The sequence below is a fragment of the Annulohypoxylon truncatum genome (assembly GCF_022578515.1).
Source record: "Annulohypoxylon truncatum strain CBS 140777 unplaced genomic scaffold F4807scaffold_25, whole genome shotgun sequence".
NCBI lineage: Eukaryota > Fungi > Ascomycota > Sordariomycetes > Xylariales > Hypoxylaceae > Annulohypoxylon > Annulohypoxylon truncatum.
In genome coordinates, this window is record NW_025953811.1 from 331,222 (window position 1) to 345,857 (window position 14,636).

A 14,636-nucleotide genomic window follows, 5' to 3' on the forward strand; every position below is an offset into this window, starting at 1 on the left:
ATATGCGGAAAATCGAGGTGTCAGATGATGAGGAATTAGGGGCATTGGAAGACAAGACGGAAGCTCTCACCCTCCACTCCAAACGTACGGAAAGGGCCCGGAAAAAACAGGCGAAAAAGGTCAAGAGTACAAAGTCTCAGTCGCAAAATCTCTTGGACCTGCCCTATGAGCTCGTATTAGATATATTGGCACTGCTTCAACCTAGCGACATCTTCAACCTTCAGCGAGTTAGCCGAGCTTTTCGTGATTTCATCGTGCAGGATGAACGTCGGATCGCGAGATCCATCACAAGTTGGCGTTACGTCTGCCTGGAGAAATGCTTCCGACTTCCAATTCTTATGGAAGATATTGACCCCAGCATCCAACCATATGTTCAGAGCCCTAATCGACAGGAGCTCCTGACCATCCATAAGAAGCCGTACCAGCACGTTCAGCCTCCGGATCCCACAGAAATCTGCACGTGCTTAACCTGTTTACTTCGATGGTCATCTCTCTGTTTAATTCCCGACTTCGCCCACTGGCAGAAAAATCTGGATGTTGGGGAACCTATTCCCATGATCCCTAGAGGATCTCATCCTAAATGGAACCAGACCTTGATAGCTTCGAACGCGGATATCGTACGCAAGGCTTTGCGTAGTCCTCTCTGGCACGCCCGCCTATTTGAAGCTCACTTAGACTCGACGACAAGGTCCATACGTCGGCAATCCGCAAATAAAGGCAACAAACGACGACGTTTCCGTATGGAAAAAGAAGACATGGAGTCGGGTTCGGATTTGTTCCTGGAAAGGAGCGGGCCCCCCAGCTTCGACTTTCCATTCCACAGGGACAATTATTACATGCTGGAAGCATATCTCCCAAATAGGGGTTGGAATGTCGAACAAGAAAGGTGGATGTATATGCCAGCTGAGCAACACGACATAGACATCCGATACATCGTTAGTTGGGCCGAGAGGCGGCTTAACCTAAGATAAGTACAGAACCAGCAGGTCAGAAGTACGGACGACGAATAATTTCAACACTGCGTGGAGATCACTTCTAGTCTAACCCGAGTCACTTGTTTATACCTGATGACTATTAGAACAATATTAGGAAAGCTACTTCCTCTTTATTCCCCCTGCGGTGATCATAGACTTCAGTTGTTCCATATTCAACCTAAATTTCTGATCTCAGAAATCGTTCACTGGACAGAAACTATTATTCGCGTTCTGCCCGGAATTACTAGACCTAGATACGTCTTTCCTGAGGATTACGACACCCTGGGCACCTAGTTAGTCGGATGTAGTATCTGACGCCAGACGGTATGTTCAGGATCCCTGATCGCTCACCGAGGGATGCTTTATCGGTTATGTTCGGTAGTAGTACACTTGGTGACATGAAACTTGGCGAACTGTGAGGTAAGGGATAAGAGGGAAAGGCAGATGGTATGGAAGGACAGTGTGGTATACGAAGCTAGGGGAGGGCAATACGATTTTGGTGAATTGGAAGTGAAGTACTTTTACTATTAACACTTATTGCGTACCGTGGGACTATTGCTAACCTTGGCCTATTTGTAACTATACACCAATTCCTTAGGTATATTGTTATTAGTATACCTCACCTTTGGTCCAACCCGCCCTATTCGAGACGAACAACGCTAAATGCTTATCCATTACGATCCATCAGCAAATATCTTCACGATCTATTCATACACATCCTAACTTATCATGCGGATCTCTAAGGGATAATACCTCCGGAAGCCCAAACACCATGATTTTCCATGCCGATGCACCCGCTAAACCCGCCATCTCCCATAAACCCCCTGAGCATAGAAGCACCAAACAATCATTACATCCTCATTATCATATCACAACGCATTGCGCCGTAGTGCAACCCCGTCTTTTATCTTTCGCGTAGCTCGAAACTTCTTCGTCCAAGTTCCCCGTCGTCCGACTAAAATGCTTCCCCCTTATTTTATCTCGGAACGGCAGCTCGGGTACTCGTGACGTAGGCGACTCCGTCCTCGTCCGAATCATGATATCGTTCTGGATCTCGTGGTACAGCATCGTCGCTAACTGGCGATCCGTCGGCGGACCAATCCTCACATCCTCATCCCCATCCTCAGGCTCACGCTCTTCGCCTCGTGCTTGCGTCTGGTCCAGATTCAGGTTGTCGTTCATATTCCGAACCTGAACCATCCCCCGATCTCCCTCCCTATCCGCCCCTGCCCCCACACCAATACCCACACCCACCCCAACCCCTTGCCCCCCAAAAGCCTCCCTCAACGTCGCCGGCATCGCCCCCACCGCGCCCTGGTGCTCCTGCTGCTCGGACCCGCGCCGCAACATCGTCATCCGCTTAACCTTACGCCTCAGCCCCCCCAGGTCCACCAGCCGCGGCTTCGTCGAGCTGCGCCGCCCCCACCGCGCCGTGCCCTTCTCGATCGTCGCCTCGAAGCTCGACGCCGACGGGTACCCCACGCTGTCGCGGATCGCGACGGGCTCTAGGTGCGAGGGCCGGGAGGGCCGGCGGCGCTGTTGTCGGCGCTGCTCGGGATTGATGTTATTGTTGTTGTTATTATCATTATTACAGTAGTTGTTGGGGTTGGGGTTGAGTTGGTGGGTAGGATTGGTGGTGGTGGAAGTGTAGTTGGGCACTTTGCCGAAGATCCAGGCCCGTGATGCGAAGCTCGTTTGCGAGGCGCGCCCGCTGTCGCTGATGGGAAGTGTGGGAGGGACGGGCAGCGTCTGCGTCGAGTATACGCTGCTGCTGGCGGACTCGGCGGCGCTGGCGCGGCGGTGGTCCATCGTGGTTACACCCGACTGACTAACTAGTTGTTCCGTGGGAAGTTGAATAACATGGATCTAGATAATCTCTCCCTTTGGGACAGTGTAATATAGTATAAGGTTGTAGAAATATGCGATCAGTTCGGCACTGCAGCCGTCGTATTTAGGAGTAGCGAATAGATCGTCAGATTTGCGACTGGGGCGACTCTCGTTTAAAGGGACTCCTTATTGGTAGGATGTGATGGGCCTGAATCACGGTCCTCGACGTGTTCTCACTTACGTGGCATAGCTTATGCGCTATAACTTGTTCCGGCTGCTCCATTCATAACTTGTCAGTTGTAATACAGACGACTTTTAGGTGTTTCGTGGGATAACTTGATGTTGCTACCAATGATACGTGAGTTGGCACAAATTCCTACGATGCTGATTTGTTGCGTGATATACATATGGTAACGAGGTATAAAACAGTTCACTCTACTTATGAGGAAAGTGCGCTTTTGCATGAGATACGTTTGATTGCTTGCATTTTTCTCGTTTATAGTGTTTGTTGCGCCGACTTTCCAAGGGGGTGTTACTCTCAAGCTTCGTCTGAAATAAAAGTCAGTCTGCCTTGCCGCCTTGACATGTCTCTAAGCAACGCATACAGAGGTAGGTTTATACATATATCCCGTCTTTTCTTAGTATGCGAAAGGATAGGTATCCTCTTCGTAAATGTTCGCTTTTTGTCTTTGCGACTTCGAATTTTAGGTTATACCTGATGCGGCCATGTATCTTTCCCTGGCAGGTGAGAACAAATGAGTTATTTGACTTACCATCATCTCAGTAATCAGTTTAACAACTTTATCAACTTCAGAGGAAAATATTGACTTCATCTGGTGGCTATGCCTGCTGAATAGGTCCTCGCTAGTGGGTAGGCCCATGATGATACTTAGAGTAAAGGGTCAGATTGATACTAGGAACAGGTACGTAAAATCTTTGATTTAGCTTCATAGATTGCCTTGATTGGGCATTTAGGTATATAAACCTGGACTCCATCAACTCCGAATTATCCCCGTTGTACGCCCATTTCTCATCATTTCAACCCATGTATCTCCTTAATCAAGTCCGCGGCCCGTTCCGCGAAGGCGTATACGGTAGTCTGCAGGCTTGCCGTGCTGATTAGCGGAATGGCACTCGCATCTACTACGCGCAGGTTCTCTACTCCGTAGACCCCTAGTCGCGTATCCACAATACCACCCTTGTCCTTGGGCAGCATGGCACAACTGCCACAGACATGCCATACCCTAGTATCCTGGTGTCAGCAATCATTACTCAACAAATTTAGGAATAGATTGAATTGGAAATTTGAGCTGTAGTGGAAGGAGATAGAAATAGATAGTACTGACGATGCTGCACTTGATTGTACATAGTTCTTGGCTGCGTCCAAGCTACTCATATCAAACGAAGGACTACTGCTACGAAGTGGCTGTTTAAGTAGCTTGTCGAACGCGGGTGATGTGGCTATAGTTTCGATGTATTGTACATGGCGCGCATATATCTCAAGGTCAAGGGGATTTGATAAATAGTTGGGGTTGATGGTCGGCGGCGCAGAAATATGGTCTGAACTAATATGCACACTCCCACGTGAAAGGGGCTGCGAAAGCATTACGCTAAACGTGATATATTTGCCATTCAGAGGACCTGTCGAGCTCGAGTTGGGTTCCATTGGGGTTGGCGGTTGCGAGATTGCGGCGAGAAAGGTTCCCGATGGTTCCTTTGGGTTGAGAAGTGTCTTCTCTGCGATATCGTAGTAGATACTGGCCTGGGCTTGGTCGGGCTGTTTCCCCGAGACTGGTCGGTATTGATCGAGCAGTTCTTTTAGCGTATCATGACCCTTGCCAGAAAAAGATTGAACTAAAGGCATATATGCGTATGAATAAACACCAAGAGAGCCAAGCATGCCTGATCTGTCAGTTGCATAGTCTTTCACTATTTTTGCGAGGGGTGTTAGTAATCGCTAATTTTAATAGGGGAGGACTTTTGAATATGCGTTGGGGACTATTGGCCCTTGGGAGAGGCATCAAACGGACAGAAAAGACTTAGTAATTAAGATCACATACTGGCTTTTCCTAGCGCTTCAGGATCGTGTCGTACTAGATCGTCGAGTGTATCAATATCGTCTACTGCCTCGTAGCTTACGTAACAGCCGAGGTGGTCTTGAAGATTTTCGCCGACCTGGGGTAGATCCTTGATAACCTGAATATTATGTTTCTCAAGTATCTTCGGGTTGCCTATGCCAGAGAGTTCCAGCAGCTTTGGAGACTGCAAGGCGCCGGCTGCCAGTATCACCTCTTTAGCTGCGATAGCAGTCTTCGTCTTATTGTTCTGCTTGTATTGAACCCCGTAAGCTCTCGGTTGCTGGCTGCCATCGATGAGAATTTTCTCGGCTAAGGCATTTGTATAGACATGCAAGTTTTCTCGATACTTAACAGGAGTGTAGTATGCTGACGCAGCATAGCTTCGCTCCTTAGTTTCCGGATGGATACTGGCCGTAGTACTAAAGCCTCCAATAGAGGCCCCAAGAAAGGGGTCAGCTGGCATATAGTATCCATTGCTTTTAAAAGCTTCCGACCAAGCCCTTCGGATAGGATGAGAAATGTCCCCCGGAAAGGAGGCTTGTATCGGGCCTTTGGATGAGTCGTTTCTCGTAGTCCATCCATCTATTCCCAACATTTGTTTTGAGGCTTCATTGACAGGCGGTGATGTATGCGCTTTTGCGTAGTATTGTTTAAGGGTATCCCAATTCCACCCATCATTGCCCAAAGATTCCCATGCGTCGATCAAACCCTTGGTAGGAGGTATGAATACGTGAGAATTGATAGCACTCGATCCTCCCAAGCCTTTGCCCTGATTTAAAGGAACCCGTCTACCCTCGAGGTTTGACTTGAGCAGTTTCTTTCATTTAGTTATCTGCTCTAGCTCCAGGTTAGTGGATAAGGATTTGTGCGTACCTGAGACTCTGTTTCGAAACCCCAATCGGCTTTTGAACCGAGAAGAATCTGAAAAAAGGCTGGGGTAATAATTCGGAGGTCCCCGGCAAGGTCGCTGCCAGCTTCTAGAACAAGAACCCGTTGGCTTGGGTCTTCAGAGAGACGGTTAGCCACGACCAGTCCAGCTGTCCCTCCACCAATTATCACAAAATCGAAAAATTGAGTGGCCATGTCCGAGGTCAATCTCTACATACCTCTCATGACTGAAGTAGAGATGACGAGAGGACAAGAGACCTCTTAAAGGTATTCCGAGCAGTTCGCTGAAATAAGCTAGTAGCGGCGTTCTATTCCAAATTTAGAGCGGGGATTTCCGTCTGGTGATACAGAACCAGAACTCGGGACCACGGGTTCTTGTAAGACGATCCAATCATTGGCGAGAACGGCATAAGGAGCATCTCTAGACGTTGCTGGAGCGTTTGCGAAACTAGGCACCTATTTCTACTTTCTATATTCTCTATAAAGTGATTATAGACGAATGCGAGCTCAACTGTAGATTCTTCAAAGAAGATCGAGCAGTGGGATTAAACGGCATACCTAGTTCAAAGTCCAATCCCACAGGATGCATGCTTCGATTTGAAATATTATTTACCTAACCCGGTCACTATCATGTAGGTACCATCCCAGATATATCTGCCTAGTTATGCCCCGCCACCTGGCGCTGCCCAGGGTTAGTGTAAAAGTACGTGTCGCAAGTTAGAGGCCTCTTACCTTTTACACCATGATTAGTTATCTTTAAACCCCCAAGCGCGTTGCGCTGTTTGGTACCGAAATACTCAAATCTTGTTTTCCTGACATACCATCGATTACTAGGCAGTGTTGTTACAGGAAGAGTTGATAAATTACCAAGTTGTATCATATAGGTAATCATGAGCTCCGAACACTTCCGCACCGTAATAGTGCCTTCCAGTCGGCGACGGTTTGGAAAGATCGGCGGTCCGGCCGCTAGGATTCAAGCGCGACGCAATGATAACCAAGTGGAAGGCGTACACGGGAATTACTCCCTACCGAGTTCCGCTGCTATTTCCGCGATATACTCGGATCCGTGTCCGTATCCGGCTATCCGGTGCCGCTGCGGTCGCACAGCATATCGAGACCCATTCCAATGTTGAACAGTTCTACTAATCGCCTTGCGCATCAGCGGGGTATTTTCCCCGGTACGGTGCGCCAAATGAGCTAAATCAGGCCACCGTTCCTGCGCTATTCAATTAATATCCAATAAAAGATTACGTTGCAAACTCGTAGATTCTTAGCTTTTGTTTTTATACATCACCCTAGGTAGATGGGCTATTATTTTCTCTTACCAACTACTAGGTACAAGAATGTATCATGTATGGGATTTTTGCACTTGCCATCTACCAACATTATATGTATTTTGGAAAGGATATGCAGATGTAACGATGCGTCTTTAGAAACTATCGTTCAATGGCCCAATCAAATCGCCCAAAGTTTTCTAAAAACCAAAGCATACATTGGTCATCAATAATTATTTCGGGGTCCAGGTTACACAGGGTGGGATAAACTATTGCGCGCCTAAACCAGTCATTAGTGCTATCTATACGAGACATCACGCTAAGCGCCGGTGCATGTAACGGTGCTGACGCTATCAATGGAAGAAAGAATAATAATAAATAGCCCAATTGGATTAAGACAATGCCAACAATAAATTCAACATGTGTATTGAGACCAGGACCTGATCAGATCGTGTTATGGGGGACCCCACAGCTCGTTGCGAAAACTGGAGACAAACCCGATTGCTTGGGCTTCTAGAACTTTTCTGTGCAAGTCTACCAGGGGATGTCCTTTCTTGATACGTATGAATCTTACAATTAAAGCTTAGAACGTTGGCTTAGCAAGAGCACCTAACTAGCATTTATGACGAATTCATCCGTAATACTTCATTTCCCATACAAACAACCGTACAAATCAATGTATTCTCAATGCCACACCTGTTCTCAATCATAATAATTATGCATTGCATAAAGCTGACCCGCTCTACGTATCTTTGATTGGCTAATCCTGTTTCGGATCATTGTTCTATTACTCCGCACCTACTTCGTAGCTTAAACTTAGCCTCATACTTTCAACTTCAACTTCAATCCAGCAAGCAATTATTATGGACCTAAAACCAGCCTTTAACCCGCCAGTACCGTTGCCTACCAACATTGAGGACTTTGACTTTCCTTCTACTATCAATATATATCATCCCGGGTATCCCGACTCTTATGGGGCATTGCTACGTTTCTTAGCTGTTGACAATGGAGGCGTTGATTACGATTTAATTTACTATGCCTGCTGTATCATTACTGGGAATGCTTGGTTACATGATGGGGTGCAATCTCATGGCTACCTAGCTCAATCTGCGAACTCCTTAGCGACACCTATCACTCGGCCTACTGATGGGATCCTTCGTGGGGAAACGTATTACTTTCATCTTCGTACAAGTTCTAATGGTAAGTTAACAATTAATCAAACTCGCGATGTTATATTAATACATTGGTTTAGAACCGTATCCTATTGTGGTCGAATTTGACCACTGGGTATTCCCCCATGGTAACGTACCGCTTCCTTGGACAAAGCTTGATATCTATCCTATACCATTATCGAAGATGTTAACCCTGTCGAAATCAACCCTCGAAGCTACTCATATTCGAGACGAGAGCTGCCGAGTAACTCAATCACGATCCTATAACGAGCGAGCCCATATCATCCCTGAGGCTGAAGCCTTTTGGTTTATGAATAACCGGATGAGCCGATATGCTTCCAACCCAGATGTCTGTCCTGAAATAGACGACATAAGTAATACGATGCTTCTCCGTCCCGATATCCACAAGCAGTTCGACCTGAAAGAACTCACCTTGGTTCCCAAGAAACAAAGAGATAAATACGAATTAACGTTACACGTACTTCACTCGCAGACTCATTACTTCTTCGAGCAAGGGAAACTATACCATAACCGTAAACTTCAGCTACTTTATGATGTCAAGCCTGAGTTCCTTTTTGCCCGCTTCGCATGGTCGCTCTTCGGTAATAAAACGTTGCGAATCTTCGAAGCTATGCGTGGACAAATCAAGATCCTTGTCCGCCAACCAGGAAGTCCTGGTGAAGATCCAAAGCCAGTCACCCAAACCGCTCGATCACTTTCTCAGCTTCGCACCCCTCAGGCGGAAGGCGAATCTAGCGCAGCTAACTCTACGGTTAGCTCTCGAGGGAAGAAACGTGCAGCATCCGCTCGTGACGAAGATCGTCGCCCATATTATTCCGTGTCTAGAGAACGGATAATATATCTTTCGGGCGAAGGAGATTTGGATGAACTGAAGTGTAAGGATGATGTCGACGAAGGGGAACTCAGTAGAGGAAGGAAATTGAGACGTCCTAATTGGCCGGACCAGGACTCCACGCCTGGTTTATCACCAACAGTCACGAGCATCGCTAGTAGCGACCGTATTAGTGACTCTGTAATGGAAAACGTTGGGGTGAAGACTGATTCGATTTCTAGTGACCTGGCTAAACCAGTTGTTCCCTTTAAGTATGAGTAATAATGATATTAGGGGATACTTCGTGCTACTAGGGGCCGTACACGATATAAGTGCGTATGCTTTGGATTCACAGTAACATTAGGTTCAGTGCCGTCCTTGTACACTTCAACGGAATATCACCAGCCCATTTGAGCCCTAGATCATGATGGCGAATCTTAATTAATTGTTGAGCCAAAGTCTTCTCGTAGTCGGAAATCTGCTTTCGCGCCATGCGTTCTAAGGCCTCGTATAGCTTCATTAAGTCCGTCCGGCTCCTTGTTTCCAGAAGTCTCTTGATGTTGTTGTTGTTAGATTCGGTTGGTGAGGTGGTTCGAATTCCGTAGTTGCGATATCGTGAGGCGTAGCAATTAGCCCATTAATGCCTCAGGGGGATGTATTCAGTTTCGAGGTAATTGATCAAGGACTTTTGGTCTTCTCCAAATACTTCAATCATCCGACTCCACGCTTTATTGAATTCATCTTCCGTTCGTGAATATATCATGTGAGTCCATAATAATAAGAAACCAGTACAAGTGCGCGGGATTTTTGAGGGAATTGGACCCATTGCTTGGGTTTGTCGTGAAAATCTTTTTTTTTAAGCAGATCACTGTGGTCTTTCTGGTTGAAGATACTTGCTTCTTGAGAGTTTAGTTGCAGTTCATTCTCCCGGGCATCTTCATTCGGGTCCAAGTCTTCGTTGTTACTATCATCACTTCCGGGTTCCGTTTGTCACTTCTTTGCTCTGTGTAAGAGGACATTCTTGTTGATATGAAATATACAGAGTTGTTTCTGGGCATCTGGTATTTTTTCTGCTACAGCTTTTTTGAACCGTTTGTCGAAGTCAGACAAGATGATGTTCGGTAGTTCAACGTCTTGACGCTCAGCCATAGTCATAAACTGGGATACAGCCCAATTATAACTTTCCTGGGTTTCGTCGAGTAGAAGTGCAAAGGCAATGTTGAACGTAGTGCCTATACTAGTGACGCCAGTGATGTTAAGAAGAGGCATATGGTACTTGTTGGTCTTATATGTGCAATCAAAGCTGACTACACTATGCCATTGTTTCAACATTTCGAGGCTTTCCCTGTAAGACCAGAAAACACATCGAATTCGATCAAGGTCATCTTCTTCAGCCTCATAAGAAGCATACACATCGCCGCCTTCATCCCAGCTACCAATCAACTCTTTCAGAAAAGCCTGTGCTGCTGTCAAACCTTGTCATTTTTTAATTCGCATATGATTGATATAATTCTGAATGCCCTTTGCGTTGACAATGATAGGTACTTGGGAAAGTAGCTTCTAGTGATTCCATGATTTGAGTAGTCCGAGCACCCGTTTATATAGACCTTCAATGTGACGCTTATGCCTTTCTTTGAGATGTCGATGAGATGGATCGCCGTATGGGGTACTATCAGCTATGTGATTTGTATGCGTATTACAGGTCTTGTCGACGTTGAATACCCATCCACAATCTCGATTGGTACATTTCATAGTACCACGCCACGTACATCCAACCTTTTTTTGAAAATCTAGCTCTGGTCTTTGCCTTTGCCTTTGATGGTTCCATGTCATCCCGGTTGCAACGAATAGTGTAATATTGGGGCTTGTCATCTTTATAATTGCTGGCGTTAGATCGAGTGATGCCGTACCCATTTGCTTTAGCATGTGCTTGCTGTCAGTAATAGGTCCCTAAGTCAAGCGTAAAGTGAGTGCAAAGGAGCGGCGTAGCCGCTGCTAGTATATAGCAAGTATGAGATGAACTAATAACGCTACTTCTTCTAAGGTTGAAGGGGGCGAAGCCCCCTTCTTATACCTTGCTAACTCGCGCTTGCCTAGCAGGAGGTCCGCAGGAGGTCCGCAGGACCTCCTTCTAGGCCTGCTCCACTTATGCCCCTGACACTTGCAGTGATTTGTACAAAGGTTCCATATCCTTAGAAGGAGGCCGGCCCTAAGGACCTCCTTCTGGAGGATTAGGAATATCTGACATTAGCTCGAAGGGATCAACGCATGCATCAAGAGTGTTGTTGGTATATCATGGTTGGTAGAAAACAAACCATATATTAATAAAGAGAAGGAAACGGGGAAGTTTATTTTAATGGATTGACAGTTCTAAGACATGACACTATTTAAGAAGTATACTAGTATTCGAGGAGAAAATTTAACCATTAAAGAAATACGTCATATAATACGAAAATATTTTAATATATTATAAAAGTTTTTAAACTTTTTATCAGAACCTTCGTAAAACAATATAAAAATAATATCTTGGCTACTCGATCGGGTATTATAACACGGATATTTATGCTTAATGACCAATCGTTCGTAATATTTGATGAAAATTAAGTAATTGTTAATGATCGGGACAAAACCCGATGGCGATATATCACGACATTTAACCTCCAACTGTCATCATCAAATTTTTGAAAACACCGTTTACAGGAGCTTCAAGAGACAGATATTATATTGGGAAAAAAGGGTTATGTACCGTGAAAAATTTCTAGTGTTACTAGATAGGGCGAGCATCAAGGTATTTCTGATAACATGTAGTGGTCCAGTCTGGACCCAAAGCCACATTCGAGGTCTTATGAGTTATTAAAGATTAAGATATCTTACAGTGATAGTGTGTTATCGTTGTGAACCCCACTACACATTCGTGATTACAAGGTTAGAAGACTAGGGATTTATTGGCGGCCATAATTCTTAACATGGTGAACCATCTCCGAAGGCTCGAGGCGGTTTGCAACATAGAGTGTGGCAAAAATCCAGGCGTGTGTATGTCCATAGGGGATCTCCTCGCGAGCTTCAAACGTATAGCTTCAAGTAACGAAACATTAAATGCATTCTAGAAGCAGTCAACTTGTAATTGGTATATAGGTTTTCAGGCCACGACCTCATGTACTGGCCAAAAAAGTGATTATCAGATCGTGATAGGTATCTCCATATCTGGAACAGATGTGAACCCCCACACTGAGCACCCTAGAAAATTCCGGCAGCATTGGGCCGATAGATATAGCTAATTATCGTTGTAAATGATACCATCCAGCCGGTGTTGTGGCGCACTCTCCATGTCCGTTTCTATATAGAAAGGAGGAGTTCCGAGGTCAACCATATCTATTCTTGTACGATCTCATCACAAACATGGCGACCGTACTTGTTAAGAGCACTGGCGACAAGAAAATCGTCACCGAGTCGACCACTTCGTTCGATAGTGACGACATACCACCATTAGGAGCTCCCCACGAGGAGAAGAGGTTCTGGTTCCAACGCGCAAAGGACTTTGATCCCGAGGCAATCGCTACACAGGTAACAATCCATTGGCTCAGCATTATCGGCTCTAGATGTATCACTAATAGAGGAGATATATCCAGCCCAGCGTCTTCGATGATCCTCAGACGGCGGAGAAGTATCAACCTCGAGATGACTGGTATGGTGCACTGTAACTCGTTCCGCATATATGGCGGGGTCTGACGCGTGCCAACAGGGAAAATCTACACCGTTTCGACCCTAAATTTCGGTGGACGTGGTCGGAAGAGTACGCGATAATCCGGAAGATCGACTTTAGAATCATGATCTGGGCTTGTATCATGTTCATGGCGTTGGAATTGGATAGAGCGAACTTGACACAAGCCCTAACCGACGACTTCTTGGTCGATCTTCATTTGACCACAAATGGTACGCTTCTTACTCTCTTTAATAGTCAATAGTATTGACCAAGACGTAGACTACAATCTGGGAAATACCGTATTCAAGGTAGCATTTCTGATTGCTGAGCTACCGTCCCAGCTTGTCTCAAAGTGGATGGGCCCGGATAGATGGATCCCTTCGCAGATGGTTCTCTGGAGCATTGTGGCCGGCAGTCAATTCTGGCTGTCGGGTCGAACTTCTTTTCTAGTGACGCGCGCTCTCCTGGCCATCTTGCAGGGAGGCTTCATCCCTGACGTAAGTTCCTCATCACCTACCTAAGTACCACTTATAATCTCAAGCCAAAAATGCTGAATGTGTTTTGTGTAGGTCATCCTCTATTTGTCGTATTTCTATAAGCACCATGAGCTTTCCATCCGCCTCGGCTTTTTCTGGACCATGATGAGCGTCGCCGACATCCTCTGCGGTCTCCTAGCTGCTGGCTTACTGGAGATGAGAGGCGTGCTGGGCTATGCTGGTTGGCGCTGGCTATTCCTGCTCGAGGCTTTGATAACTCTCACGGTCGGATTATTCTCGTTTGGTCTCATGCCACCAGGTCCGTGCCAGACGGCCAATTGGTTCCGAGGGAAGAATGGGTGGTTTACACCCCGGGAGGAGACTGTCATCGTCAACAGAGTCTTGCGCGAGGACCCGAGTAAGAGTGACATGCACAACCGGCAGCCAATCACGCCGAGGCTATTATGGAAGTGTCTGAAAGATTTCGATCTTTGGCCGTTGTACATCCTCGGACTCACGTTCCAAATTCCGTCCACTCCGGAGCAGCAATACCTGACGCTTTCCCTCCGACAGATGAATTTTAATACTCTCATGTCTAACTTGCTCTCCATCCCGTGGACGGCTCTCCACAGTAAGAAGGATCTAAGAGAAAGTCGTAGGGGCACGAATTCGCTAACCTTTTGGTGCAGTCATCACGATGCTCGCGCTTACATATACAGCTGAGATATTGAAGGAACTCACATTCGTTGCTTTAATCGGGCAGATCTGGATATTACCTTTCCTGATCTACCTGAACGTTGCCGACACGGCCACTGCCAGTAGGTGGGTCATCTGGACCGTGACAACCCTCTTGCTAGCATATCCAAATGGTACGTCCCCTCATTCCTAATTGGTTTCCACGGCCGTGGAAATGCTGACATGCGATTGCTAGCACATCCTATCCAGGTTGGATGGAACTCGCGCAACTCCAACACGGTGCGTGCTCGGACAGTGTCGGCGGCGTGTTACAACATGTTTTGTCAGGCTGGCGGCATCATATCTTCCAACCTATACCGCGCGGATGATGCGCCGCTTTATCGGAGGGGTAACAGGCAGCTTCTGGCTATTCTCATCATGAATATTGTCCTTTACTGCCTCACCAAAGTGTACTATGTCCTTAGGAACAGGTACAGGGATACAAAGTGGAATGCAATGACGGATGATGAGAAGTTCCACTATATGTCAACGACGACTGATGAAGGGAACAAGCGCTTGGATTTCCGATTTCAACACTGAATGGGAAGGGAAGGGATGGATAGGTGTAAATGAGGTGGTGCTGGTTTATGTAGCTAGGAGGGTAAAGGGTAATAAATCGGAGTTTTATTATTTGATTAGAGTCGCCCCATAGCTGCTCGTTTTCATCATATCCTCTT

The 14,636-nt window shown here is 46.3% G+C and overlaps 5 protein-coding genes across 5 annotated transcripts; 3 read left to right on the forward strand and 2 right to left on the reverse strand.

Annotated features, from left to right (window-relative positions):
* Nucleotides 1-2: 2 nt before the first annotated feature.
* On the forward strand, nt 3-971 carry F4807DRAFT_462291 (uncharacterized protein; the record flags this gene model as incomplete). Its single annotated transcript, XM_048001805.1, has 1 exon — nt 3-971. The coding sequence occupies one exon, from the start codon at nt 3-5 to the stop codon at nt 969-971; it is 969 nt and encodes a 322-aa protein (XP_047852368.1).
* Nucleotides 972-1,404: 433 nt separating this feature from the next.
* Nucleotides 1,405-2,919, reverse strand: F4807DRAFT_168249 (uncharacterized protein). Its single transcript, XM_047993431.1, has one exon. It carries the CDS (start codon nt 2,781-2,783, stop codon nt 1,839-1,841), a length of 945 nt encoding a protein of 314 aa, XP_047852369.1. The 5' UTR covers nt 2,784-2,919; the 3' UTR covers nt 1,405-1,838.
* Nucleotides 2,920-3,326: 407 nt separating this feature from the next.
* Nucleotides 3,327-5,456, reverse strand: F4807DRAFT_433495 (uncharacterized protein; the record flags this gene model as incomplete). Its single annotated transcript, XM_047998691.1, has 3 exons — nt 4,862-5,456; nt 4,148-4,730; nt 3,327-4,045 (listed from the first exon to the last, which is right to left on the reverse strand). Coding segments are annotated over exons 1-3 (1,270 nt in total), but the record flags the coding sequence as incomplete, so codon positions are not given.
* A 2,011-nt stretch (nt 5,457-7,467) lies between these two features.
* F4807DRAFT_433513 (uncharacterized protein) lies at nt 7,468-9,716 on the forward strand. Its single transcript, XM_047998692.1, has 2 exons — nt 7,468-8,241; nt 8,294-9,716. The coding sequence occupies exons 1-2, from the start codon at nt 7,905-7,907 to the stop codon at nt 9,325-9,327; spliced, it is 1,371 nt and encodes a 456-aa protein (XP_047852371.1). The 5' UTR covers nt 7,468-7,904; the 3' UTR covers nt 9,328-9,716.
* A 2,728-nt stretch (nt 9,717-12,444) lies between these two features.
* On the forward strand, nt 12,445-14,499 carry F4807DRAFT_452665 (MFS general substrate transporter; the record flags this gene model as incomplete). The annotated part of the gene is made up of 7 exons (XM_048000358.1): nt 12,445-12,609; nt 12,675-12,730; nt 12,788-12,978; nt 13,028-13,245; nt 13,318-13,855; nt 13,914-14,093; nt 14,156-14,499. The coding sequence occupies 7 exons, from the start codon at nt 12,445-12,447 to the stop codon at nt 14,497-14,499; spliced, it is 1,692 nt and encodes a 563-aa protein (XP_047852372.1).
* Between the last annotated feature and the right edge of the window lie 137 nt (nt 14,500-14,636).